This window comes from Miscanthus floridulus, chromosome 14 (genome assembly GCF_019320115.1).
Source record: "Miscanthus floridulus cultivar M001 chromosome 14, ASM1932011v1, whole genome shotgun sequence".
NCBI lineage: Eukaryota > Viridiplantae > Streptophyta > Magnoliopsida > Poales > Poaceae > Miscanthus > Miscanthus floridulus.
Window position 1 is genome coordinate 57,814,997 of NC_089593.1, and position 12,916 is coordinate 57,827,912.

General features: G+C 43.6%; 1 protein-coding gene and 1 pseudogene across 6 annotated transcripts; one reads left to right on the forward strand and one right to left on the reverse strand.

The window, feature by feature from the left end:
- Positions 1–1,289: 1,289 nt before the first annotated feature.
- LOC136504570 (bifunctional 3-dehydroquinate dehydratase/shikimate dehydrogenase, chloroplastic-like) lies at positions 1,290–9,679 on the forward strand. 6 transcript variants are annotated; one of them, XM_066499519.1, is made up of 12 exons: positions 1,290–1,611; positions 5,281–5,386; positions 6,053–6,271; positions 6,926–7,281; positions 7,400–7,463; positions 7,551–7,656; positions 7,729–7,869; positions 8,019–8,167; positions 8,263–8,425; positions 8,522–8,569; positions 8,648–8,688; positions 9,296–9,679. In XM_066499519.1, exons 1-10 carry the CDS (start codon positions 1,361–1,363, stop codon positions 8,563–8,565), a joined length of 1,599 nt encoding a protein of 532 aa, XP_066355616.1. In that variant the 5' UTR covers positions 1,290–1,360; the 3' UTR covers positions 8,566–8,569; positions 8,648–8,688; positions 9,296–9,679. The 6 variants fall into 6 exon arrangements, 4 of the variants coding, with proteins under 4 accessions (XP_066355616.1, XP_066355615.1, XP_066355613.1 ...); XR_010770924.1 differs by lacking the exon at positions 8,648–8,688 and having other exon boundaries at positions 8,522–8,624; XR_010770925.1 differs by having other exon boundaries at positions 6,935–7,281; positions 8,522–8,688.
- On the reverse strand, positions 1,815–3,897 carry LOC136505585 (uncharacterized; annotated as a pseudogene).
- Positions 9,680–12,916: the final 3,237 nt, after the last annotated feature.

Consider the following 12,916-nt stretch of genomic DNA (forward strand, 5'->3'; position numbering starts at 1 on the left):
AAATGAAGTATATGACATAGGCATGATGTCATGATGCCGTCATTAAGCGAACAGTAGGGCAGGGCACGAAGCACGCGGCGGCCGCGGCTCAGCCGCGCTCAGGCTCTCAGCCAGAGCTTGTCGGCGCTGTGCGGCGAGCTGCACCGCCACCTCCTCATCGGAGTCACCATCTAAAGCATCGTCGTCAGAGTCAAGCGAGATGAGCTTGTGGCCACGGCGAGGAGGAAGAGTGGCAGCGAGCGCGTACCGCCGCGAGTGCTCGTTGCGCTCTCCAGCATGGCGCGTTCGGCGCCACTCGCTAGCGCACAGGGCGCCGCGGGTGCTCGTCGCGCGCTGGGCAGCAGCCAGGCAGCCCACGCACAAGGGCAATACGGTCCTCCATGGCAAAATATATGTATTTGAAATGAGAAAAGTGATTAAAAGGATCAAATGTCATATAAAACAAAGTGCCAACGTTTCAAATGTCGTTTTAGTGAAGTCAACGCTTGAAGTCCTATAATAACAAAGCCCATTGTTTCACGTTCTATAATAGTAATTTTCTCGAACTGGTCATGTTCAATAAGGAATGTGTTTTGAATCGACATTGCTAAGAATTTATCTGTCATATCCACGGGTTGGAGATAAAATTGGTTGGCAACCCAACATGTGCAGACGTGCACCAGTTCTATATTGGCCCCGTTCGCTTCGCTGAAAAAATAAATTGAAATACTGTTCGACTGATTTGTTGTGAGAGAAAAACACTATTTTAACTAAAAAAACAAATTGAAAAAAACGAATTATAAGAAAAGCGAACAAGCCGTTCCCTTCCAGATTTGGATTCAGAGAATCGTTTCCTGAATAAACATTTTTTTTTACTTTTGATTTGAGTATAATTTGATCGCGCACTTCGACGGGCGTGCCCATGTGTTCCATGCACCTACAATTCAAACCAAGGCCTTGTTTAGATTGCAAACTTTTGCAATCTGGATACTGTAGCACGTTTTGTTTGTATTTGACAAACTTTGTTCGATCATGGACTATCTAGGCTCAAAAGATTCGTCTCGTGATTTACAACAAAACTGTGTAATTAATTATTTTTTTACCTACATTTAATGCTCTATGCATGCGTCCAAAAATTAATGTGACGAAGAGAGAGTGAAAAAACTTGAAATTTTGAGGCAATCTAAACAAGGCCCAATCGTGACGCGCCACGCCTGATTCCGCCGGCCCCACGACGCCAACGAAGCGGCGCCGGCGGTTCCCACAAGTCCTGCTAGACCATCCAGTCCACCTCCGGCACCAACCAAACGTGCAGCTAAACCCCCCTATTCCTCCCTTCCTCCTCGCACCAACCCCGACGCAAAGCCGCCTGCTTCCCCCGATGGCGACGGCGATGTCGGTTTCGGCAGTGACCCCGGCCGCCGCGGCGGTCGCGGGGCCGCGGACGATGGTCTGCGTGCCGGCGACGGCGCGGGCGCCGCGGGAGATGGCGGAGGAGCTGGCCGCCGCCGCCGCGCTCGGCGCCGACGTGGCGGAGCTCCGCCTCGACTGCCTCATCGGGTTCGCGCCGCGGAGGGACCTGCCCGTCATCCTCGCCAAACCCCGCCCGCTCCCCGCCCTCGTCACCTACAGGTGGGTTCATTGGCGGATCCAGAAACGGACCAAGGGGGGGGCTAAACAACATAGGCCAAAAAAAATTTGCTCGTTGGACACAGTACACTAATAAGCATAGAATTAGATAATTGATTCAAAGTGCTCAAAGTCAAAGATACATAGAATTATGATAATAAGCATAGAAAAGTACCAAATACAAGGAGTCTTCCATCTTCAAGAATTCACACCACTTGAACCGCCACGCTCAATGCTACATAATTTTTAAATGTCAAACACTTCTTCAATAACCAAGATAACAAATACAAAGAAAAGCTCTAAAACAATACGCACCTTGGGACCTTAGGTGGCAAGTTTATCTTACGGTTTCTTAAGCCTTGAAAGCGCTTTAAAATTTTATCATCTTCAATGGATGCAAACAAATCCCGCTCAATATAGCATATCATGCTATTATTCATCCAATCATCATTCATTTTATTCCTCCTGTCGGTCTTGATAATATTCATAGCAGAGAAGGCTCTTTCAACTGTTGCTGTTGCCACGGGCAATATCAATGCAAGCTCAATGAGGCGATACACCAAAGGAAAATATGTATGTCTATCAGTTTTAACCATCTTCTCAGCAAGGCCACCAAGATCAATACAAGAGCAAAATTCTTCATCATGTTTGACTTCATCCATGAAATTTTCAAGCTCAGTTCTTAGCTTTTCACATTCATAATCACTAAAGTCAGCATAATAAATCTTAGCAAGCTCAACTAATTTCTCTATCTCAAAGTTGGCAAACTCATTTGTCGGATCAAGACAAGCAACACATCTCAATAGTTGAGTTGATCTTTCTGGAAATCGATTGTTCAACTCACAAATTATTTGATCAAGGACAACATTGAAAATCCCATGATGAATATGATGGTAGTAGGTCACATATTTGGCTCCACGACATTTTGAACGACCTCTCATTGGTATCATATCTTCCATATTAGGAATGTCTATATTGTGTTTGGCAGCAAAGGCTTTTGTCTTCTCTAAAAGATCATCCCAACCATTTTCCCTCATGGCATTTATATTTCTCATCACAGAACCAATCAATCCTATTGCACGAACAATGTTTTGATTTTTCTTTTGCAAACATTGTGATAGGTCTTGAGTTATCCCCAATACTCTAATCATCAGATGCAATATGAACATAAATTGAAATGACTCCATTTTTTCTATCAATCCAGATGCTATAGTTTTTTTTCCCCATCAGTACCATCATCACTAATATTCTCTAACACCTCAAGCACAGGTTCCCACATGAGCATAAGACGTACTAATGTTTTGTGATGTGTACCCCATCGTGTATCACCAGGCCTAGCAAGACTAGTTTCTTGGTTTTTTCCCTCTCCCAGGAGATATTTCACCACTATCTAATTGCTGAACAAGAGTATCATGGTGTTTTTGGAGAAGTTGATCTTTTCTCTTGCAAGAAGCACTAACAGTATTGACAACTGAAGTGACATAATTGAAGAAATCATCAGTTGAAGCACAACATCTGGCTACAGCAACTACCACAAGCTGCAATTGATGAGCAAAACAGTGGATGTAAAAAGCAAAAGGGTTTTCATTCAATACCAGCCTTTGTAACCCATGAAACTGCCCTCTCATGTTTGAAGCTCCATCGTATCCCTGTCCTCTAACCTTGGCTATAGATAACCCGTATCTTGCAAGCATAGAAACCAATGCTTCCTTCAGTGAAGATGATGTGGTGTCAGAAACATGTTGTAGGCCAAGGAACCTCTCAATCACACTTCCTTTATCATTGACAAACCTATAAAACAAAAGGAAACATAGTGTTAATTGGAAGCCACAAAACAAAAGAAATGAAATACACGAATAGATGATATATACCTCACAACCACGGCCATTTGTTCCTTAATTGATGCATCACGAGCCTCATCAACAAGCACCGCAAACCAACGATCTCCAATTTCACTCTTAATTAATTCACTTGTCTCCTCTGCACAAGCCCTTACCAAATCTTTTTGAATTGTTGGACAATTCATTTGATTATTCCCTGGAGCATTCTCAGCTATCACAAGTGCAGCCTTAGAATCCTTCTTTCTATACCAATCAAGCATCTCCAAAAAGTTCCCTTTATTTTTAGATGTTTTAGACTCATCATGCCCACGAAATGCCAGAGCTTGCAAAAGAAGAAATCTAGCAATGCCTAACATTATAGTTAAACGAGCTTTATATGCCTCCTCTTCTGCTGCAGTTGTTACTGTCCACACATGTTCTACACTTTGCCTTTGATTTTTGAAATCATTTGCTCGTTTTCTTGCTGCACTATGGTAGCCATCAATTGATTGAGTATGCTTCAGCAAAGAAGCCTTTCCCTTTTTCCAATTTTTGAACCCTACTCTGGTGAATGTCTCATTATCAACAAAATTGCTTGCTGGTGGTGGCTTAAAGAGGTAGCAATAAAAGCAATAGGCTGCATCCTTGGCAGGACTGTACTCTAACCAATCAAATTGAGTAAACCATGATTTAACAAAACCTCTAGTTTGAGTTTTACCCGCTGTTCTTTCATACTCACAATTTGGTTGATATGGACTCATCTGTAAATATGCTCTCCTAGCATCATCCCTAATATCATGGTGGAATTCATCAATTGGCTTTCTAAGACCTGGATCAGCAACTATATCATTCATATCAAGCTCAATGCGGGGTCTTTTTTGCACAACCCGACTCTCTTGAGTAGAAGTAGAAGCATCTTTCTTAGCAAAAATTTTTTCCATTCTACAACTGCAAAGTAAAACCAATCGGATCACTGACTGAAAAAAATTCTCAACCTGTCAGCCTGTCTACCACAAGCTGCAATCGGATCCTGCGTCAGTCTACCACAACATCTGGCTACGAAGCAGTAGTTGAGCTTATTACCTGAAGCGAGCTGGGAGCCGCCACCCAACTGTGTCGTCCCCGTGAGACGGCTGACGATGAAGCAGACTAGCAGAGGGAGACGACGAGGGCAACCACCACCACTGCGACGCCGACGCCCGTCCTCGCTGGCTGCAGGCTGCCGGCTGCACGCTGCTGGCTCCGGCCGCCCGGCGCGGCGGTGCCCGTCCTCGCTGTCGCTGGGCGCTGGGCCGCTGGCCGATGCGCAGAGCAGAGGGGGCGGGAGGGGGGCGAGGCCGCGAGGGGGCGAGGAGCGAGGGGAGGCGCGACGCGCGAGCAGGCGAGCCGCGATCCCGCGAGGAGGCGCGGCGGGCGGCGGCGGGGCGCGATGCTGCGCCTGCGCGAGGAGAAGCCAGAAGCGGTCTGCTCTGCGCCTCTGCTGGCCGTGAGCTTTGGGCTGGGCTAAAGCCTGTTAAAAAAATTTTGCAGCCCACGGGGGGGGCTGCAGCCCCCCCAGCCCCCCCCGTACGTCCGCCAATGGGTGGGTTCGTCAGGGCCTGGCCTCCCTTTCTCACGGTTGGTGGGCGCGCGGGGGTTAGGTTCCGCCTTCTCCTCGAAGACAGCTTTTTGGCGCATTCCGATTCCGGATTCGATTGGGGAATCGTAGGCAGTTACAGAGGTTTCAGCTGGTTTAGTTTAGACGTTTAGTGTAATTGAGTGGAGCAAAATGGGGGTTAATTTTGTATCAACATTTCAATTATTGCAGTGTTACTAAGCAAAGTGAGTGTGTTGCTTGATTTTGCTTGCACAGGCCCAAGTGGGAAGGAGGTGAATACGAAGGCGATGACGAATCACGCTTCGAGGCTCTGCTATTGGCAATGGAGCTGGGCGCTGAATATGTGGATGTTGAGCTTAAGGTTGGCTCCTCCCCTATTTTTCTTTCACTTCATGAAGTCAATAAAAAATTTTATTTCTATATTTTACTGCACTGGTGCAAGCAGTAGAGTCTTACCGTCTGTGACCGGAAGGTCCCGGGTTTGAGTCGCGGTCTCCTCGCATTGCACAGGCGAGGGTAAGGCTTGCCACTAACACCCTTCCCCCAGACCCCGCACAGAGCGGGAGCTCTCTGCACTGGATACGTCCTTTTTTTTTACTGCACTGTTTTTTTCTTGGTGGCTCAGTGCCGACAAATATAATCTTGTAACTTGGGTGTAGTGCAATTCTAGTTGATTATTAGGTATTTGAGATTTCGATATTCTCATGACTTTCAACCCTATGAGACAGGCACTGATCTGAATCCCTGTCCACAGCTGGTCAGTTGTTAAGCTTGTTTGGTTATCATGTGTCATTAAAAATACTTGTCATTAAAAATAATAGTCTTCTGATAACCAAGTTAGCGTAGGCTAGAGATGAAAGCCAACAAGAGCCACTTGAAAAAAAAAAGATAGTAATGATATGAAACAGGTACTAAAATATTAGTAACAGATGCTCGATATTCATGTACTGATAATGTCAATTAGCCCTGCTATCCTTTAAACCAGTGAGGGTGAGTCTGGAGTTGATCATTACATTGTGTTGTGCAGGTGGCTGACAAATTTATGAAACTTATTTCTGGGAGGAAACCTGATAACTGTAAACTTATAGTTTCATCCCACAACTATGAGAGCACTCCATCATCTGAAGAACTTGCAAATTTGGTGGCTCAGATTCAAGCAACGGGGGCTGATATCGTGAAAATAGCTACAACTGCTACTGAAATTGTTGATGTGGCAAAAATGTTTCAAATACTTGTTCATTGCCAGGTGATTTAGCATCTGACTATTTTTCACTTCTGCATATATGAATTTTGTTCATGGAATTTCAGTTTGCATTTCCTAGGAGTTTAGTCTATCTCACTATTGTTTATTGCTCTGTGACGTGCAATTTGCTGCTGATACTTTGTTGTCATATTATAGTGTTGTGTCAACAAATACGTACTGTTCGTAGCCTCCCAGCAATCTGCTACTTTGAGAAAAAGCTTCTTAGCTACCATTTTATCAAGTGAGTTGTACTATGATAAAACCATTGTTACTGCTGCCCAATGAACTTGAATTTCAATGGGAACTAGACTGAAATTACACTCTGTATTTAACTTAGCTAAAATTTCAATTTCTACCCTTTGGTGCAAATATCTGATTTGTCACCTAAAAAATTAAAGATATCTGCTTGGTGCTTTGTTTCTACTGTAACGGCTGTTAAAAGCAATTGCATATTTTGATATCATAATCTTTAGCACAGCAGCACAAGACGATTGGTGAACTTCTTAATTAAGAACACACTTATGATGCACAAATATCGGTTTAGAGCTTTTCTCTTGACAAAGGTTTTGTGCTGTGTGTTGATTTCCATGCTTCTTTTCTCAGTTGCCTTTACATAACTCATAGCTCATGTTATCTTGTATCTGAATAATGAATTAGGAAAAGCAGGTGCCAATCATTGGGCTGGTGATGAATGACAGAGGTTTTATTTCTCGGGTTCTTTGCCCAAAATATGGTGGATTGCTTACTTTTGGGTCTCTCAAGAAAGGAAAAGAGTCTGCACCTGCACAGCCAACGGCTGCAGAATTGATAAATCTGTACAATATTAGGCAGATAGGCCCAGACACTAAGGTCTTTGGTATCATTGGGAAGCCAGTTGGTCATAGCAAAAGCCCAATTTTGCATAATGAAGCTTTCAGATCAGTGGGTTTCAACGCTGTGTATGTGCCGTTTTTGGTGGATGACTTGGCTAAATTTCTTAATACATACTCTTCACCAGATTTTGCTGGCTTCAGGTAGTTAATTTTTTGGTGAGCCAAATCATATGTTGCAATGATGTTTGTTTTAGCCAAATGTACCTCATATCTGATCAGACCTTTTTCTTTTCTTTCCGTCCAATCAACTGGACCACAGTTGCACAATTCCCCACAAAGAAGCTGCTGTTAGGTGCTGTGATGAGGTTGATCCCATTGCCAGGGTAATTTTCTTTTGCTTGTCACATAAAGAATTGCTGAACATTTTAGCACACCTAGGGTTACATTCAAAAGTATGATGCTTTATCCAGGCCATCGGAGCTGTTAACACAATCATTAGAAGACCTGATGGAAAGCTTGTTGGTTATAATACTGACTATGTTGGAGCTATATCTGCTATCGAGGATGGAATAAGAGGTTTCTACACGTGACTATAGTATTGGTAAATTATTGCTGGTCGATGTTGAGTTCTAATTGGCCGATTTGCAGCATCTGAACAAACGGATCCAGACACATCACCACTGGCTGGAAGGCTTTTTGTTGTCATCGGGGCTGGCGGTGCGGGAAAAGCACTGGCATATGGAGCAAAGGAGAAGGGAGCAAGAGTTGTAATCGCAAACCGTACTTTTGGTATGGGACTCTTGTGGACACTTCTGCTTCATCGATGTTTATCATTAATTTGTACATACTTATTGCTGTGTTGTGAAAATGTGATTTGTGAAAATGTGATTGAGAAACATGTATACATTGAGAACTGAGTCAACTCTTCCACTTTCCAGCACGTGCACAAGAACTTGCCAACTTAATTGGTGGGCCTGCGTTGACTCTGGCGGATTTGGAAAACTACCATCCAGAGGAAGGGATGATTCTTGCAAATACAACAGCCATTGGAATGCATCCAAATGTGAATGAAACTCCTTTATCTAAGGTCTTAATCTAGGTTACCTGTTTTTCTTTTGCCAATTTTAATCGAGATATTCTGTCTTTTTTCTGCTAGTCTAATGACTAAATATTATCTTGCAGCAAGCACTCAAATCTTATGCTGTTGTGTTTGATGCGGTCTACACACCAAAAGAGACCAGACTTCTCCGAGAAGCTGCAGAATGTGGAGCTACAGTTGTTAGTGGTCTGGAGATGTTTATACGGCAAGCTATGGGTCAGTTTGAGCATTTCACGGGCATGCCAGGTACTTTGATTGGCCTTTTCATATTTCATTTCATTATTAAGCAATTAATAGTAGTTAGTACATCTTACACCATTTCTCACGTGGCTCGCCATACAGCTCCAGATAGCTTGATGCGTGATATTGTTCTGACAAAGACATAGTAAGGTTTGTCCAAAGAGCAAGCTTCCCTTCAATCGTAGTTTCTGCACAATTGATTCCAGTTGCGTCCCCTCGTCCTTCCAGCTTCTTCCTCAACCTGTAGAAACCACCCCTTTTTATCTCAGGTGTGGACATAGGTTTCATCTTATGACATTTTTCTTATTACTTACCAAGATTCAGTTCCATTATCTTTGAAAGTTTGAAGTATTTCAGTTCTGTTGTTTATTCAACAAACAATAAACTGTTTTAACATTTTTAAGAGTTGTTCCTCGGTTCCTCCTCTCATCAAGGCTGCAAGCACTGTTAGATCTTTGATTTGTGCAAGAACTGTGACACAATCAATTTGATATATGCTGAGATCAGTTTTATCTGGGCCGCGTTTAGTTCGGCCACCGAATGGGCGCTGCCGGATTCGGGTGGCACTGTAGCTACTGTAGCGTTTTGTTTTTATTTGGTAATAATTGTCCAATCGTTGACTAATTAGGCTCAAAACGTCCGTCTTGTAAAGTACAACTAAACTGTGCAATTAGTTTTTGATTTTTTTGATTTCGTCAACATATAGTATTCCATGCATGTACCGCAAGTTTGATGTGACGGGGAATTTTTTTTTGCATAGTGCCAAATTCTGGAATTTGGGGCAACTAAACATGGCCCTGGCCACAGTATGCGCATCCACTGACTGACCATAATGAATGACAGCTACTTAATAGTTCCTTCTTCCCTTACTTTCAGTGGATGATTACAAATTCCGAGCAATTGCAAGTTCGTTGGACAACCGTAACACCATGAAGCCTCGTCTGTGAGAGATTCATCCATGCCCAAGAATGTCCTTATTTTTTTTCTTTTTTAGATTTGGATTCTGTGACTAGTTTGCCTCTCAGCCATTGTAAATTAGATGTCCCTAGCTGAAACATTTTGGTGTGCGTTACTTGTATGAGCATAAATTTTGCGTTCCCCTAGACCCCTACTGTGCACATCAAAGAACAGCAAGGAAGCTTTGCTTGAGATTCTGTAGTAGGAAATATGTGGTTATTTGGTATCGGTTTGCAGAAATATGGCCGGACCCCTACTGTGCAGAAATATCGGTTTGCATGTACCAGAAATAAATGCAGGAACCTTAGCCTCATATTTTTTTTGAGGAGAACCTTAGCCTCATTTTTTCTTGAGGAGACCCTTAGCCTCTGTTGAGCAAGTGAAATGTACAGTTTTATTCAGCTGGATCAATTGTAGTATTCCGTTAGATTTACAGTTCGAACAGTTGCAATCATGAAATGCGATGTCGCTGTAGGAAATTGTGAGGCAGGCTATCATTCTTACACTTTCCAAGAATGGGTCAAGTTAGGAATAATAAAAAACGGGGGCGTTACGAGAATTGAACTCGGGACCTCTCGCACCCAAAGCGAGAATCGTACCACTAGACCAAATGCCCTTGGGTACACCACGTTTGTTACATGTCCATAGATAACTAATAGATCTTAGCCCTTGGATGCTTCACATTTACTTGTCACTTTAGTACTTTACTAGATCGATAACCAACAAATCTTATCGCCACATCTTGAGTATGATGAAAAGGAAGACGATGCTTTGGTCATTCAGTTCTCGCATAGCGATCAACGGCCATCCCTAAAAGAGGGGGCAACTTTAATTTAATCCACAACATTGCTGCCGAAAGGATTCACATTCACTTCGCCTTTCAGCAACCTAGCTAGTACAGTAACAAACGCATGCAGTCTAAACCCTGAATATGGCAAAAACCAATGATGATAATTGATAATGGATAATGGGGAGAAGCCAAGATGGCGACGGCTATGGATTGAGCCTGTGCGGATCGCGGGGGAACAGCGATGTCATCGTGATGTTGTTGAGGCCACAGAGGAGCATCACCACCCTCTCCAGCCCCACCCCGAAGCCTCCATGAGGGAACGACCCGGCATAGCTGGTAGCTGCAATGCAATGAATTCAGTCAGATATAGTTGGCTGTCCTCGTATCACGAGCCAAAGAGGCCGGACAAATCTAAGGGGTTGTTCCGTATTTGGTAGATGAGGGACTTTCGGTCCTTCAGTACGCAGATGACATTATCATCTTTATGGATAATGATTTAGAGAAAGCAAAAAACATACTTTTGAGCAGCTGTCAGGACTCAAGATCAATTTCCATAAAAGCGAAATGTTTTGTTATGGAGCAGCCAAAGCCGGACAAAATGAGTATGTACACATTTTTGGGTGTGATATGTGGGCCTTTTCTTTTAGATATCTAGGAATTACTATGCATCATAGAAAACTCATGAATAAGGATTGGAAACATATTGAACAACGATTTAAAAAAAGACTGAATTGTTGGAGAAGTAAGATGTTGTTGGTAGGAGGGAGGCTTGTTTTGATTAATTCTGTTTTGAGTAGCCTCCTCATGTTCATGTTTTCCTTTTTTGAGGTACCTTGAGGGATTATGAAAAAACTAGATTACTTCAGCTCTCGGCAAGAAGAAATATAGATTGACTAAATGGGAGATATTACGTACGTCGAAAGACCGAGGAGGGTTGGGAGTCTTAAATTTATATGTTCATAATAAGTGTCTTCTAAGCAAATGGTTCTTTAAGTTGGTAAATGGAGATGGGGTATTTGGCAACAGATGCTTAAAAATAAATATCTAAGGGACAAAATGTTGACTCAGGTTCAATACATGCCTGGAGATTGTTTTGGGCTGGCCTTATGAAGGTAAAGGCGGGTTTCTTTCACTGGGTAAGTTTGATCTAGGTGACGGGTCTCAAGTGCGATTTTCGGAGGAGGCGTGGATAAGACCGCGTCCACTAAAATTTATCTTTCCAGCACTATATAATATTGTTAGGAAAAAACTGCATCCGTAAGAACGGTGTTATCCACGGTACCGTTGAACGTAGCCTTCAGGAGATCGCTGGTAGGCGTTAATTTACAAGCATGGCACGACGTGGTTGCGATGGTTGCTAATGTACAATTAACAAACCAAAGAGATTGTTTTGTGAGGGGGCTACATCAGAATGGATTGTTTTCAGTTAAATCCATGTACAGAGCATTATTGATAGCAGAAGCTGTCCCTTATAACACCCTAATCTAGAAACTAAAACTACCTCTCAAAATCAAAGTCTTTATGTGGTATTTATATAAGGGAGTATTTTTAACAAAGGATAATCTAGTACGACGGCAATGGCAAGGAGATAAGAAGTGTTGTTTCTGTTCTTCAGATGAGTCTATACAACATTTACTCTTTGACTACCATTTTGCTAAATTTATGTGGAGAATTGTCCATGTTTCCTTTAATTTAATAACTCCAACTAGCATACATAATATGTTTACAGGTTGGTTGCAAGGGTTAAATAGAAAACTGAAATCTCAAATACTTGTGGGAGCTAGTGCATTATTGTCGGTGTTTCGAACAAACACCGACTAGTAAATTTATAATTGTTGTGCGTTAGGCTCGAATGGTGTACTAAAGAACACAAGGTTTATACTGGTTTGGACAGAATGTCCCTACGTCTAATTTGCTGTTGCTCGTGTTATTAGTACCGAAAAAGGTTCGTAGTAGGGGTACAAACGATCAAGAGAGGGACAGGTCCAAGTCTCTGATGGAAAGATTGAAAGGATGCTAAGAGCTCGGTTCCTGCTTGGCTGTGTGTTGTGTGTCAAAACGATTGGTCAAAGGTCCGTCCCCTTAGTGGGGCACCCTGCCCTCCCTTTTATAGACCAAGGGGGAGCAGGGGTTATAGATGGAAGAAAGAGGAAAAAACAAAGGTAGAGAAGGTCCTTCGAGGGAGCTGGGTCTTCCTTTTCCTGTGTGCCTACCTTGCTAACATGGCAGACCGTGTCAGAGATGGCGTGTTCACTGATCCTTATAGGGCTGTGCCCTGGCCTCTGTCAGCAAGTGGGTGCGTCCCATCCTATGCCGGCGGACGGTGCGGCGTGTCAAAGGGCCAAGCTGCGACCCTTCAAGGTGTAGACGGGGAAGTGACCATACGTCCGTCACTGTAGGTGATGTGAATTTTATCTTGGATTGTAGTGGTTGTCGCATGCTTGTATTAGTATCCACGTCTGAGGGCTGATGACGGCGCCTACAACACTATGGGAAAAAGTCGGCGCCTACAACACTGTTCGGGCACTGTTAGGTAGGAAAGGGCTTAAAGCGCCCGTCCCATCGTATCCTGACAGTGCCTTCCTGTAGGCGTACAGGGCATGGCCCTCGATACTGCGGTTGACTCGAATGTCTTATCGTACCCTGCGCTCGTATTTATGAGGGAACAGGGTATAGCCATTGGGCGAGGTGGAGCCAGCCCTCAGGCGTCGGTCGAGGTGGAGCCAGCCCTAAGCCGTCGGGCGAGGTGG

Bases quoted from the DNA above. Each gene is read 5' to 3' on its own strand.
- LOC136504570 (XM_066499516.1), top strand. From the start codon at position 1,361: ATGGCGACGGCGATGTCGGTTTCGGCAGTGACCCCGGCCGCCGCGGCG. The intron at 7,870-8,018 runs GTATGGGACTCT...TCCACTTTCCAG, and splicing joins AATCGCAAACCGTACTTTTG to CACGTGCACAAGAACTTGCC. The intron at 8,426-9,295 runs GTACTTTGATTG...CCTTACTTTCAG, and splicing joins GCATTTCACGGGCATGCCAG to TGGATGATTACAAATTCCGA.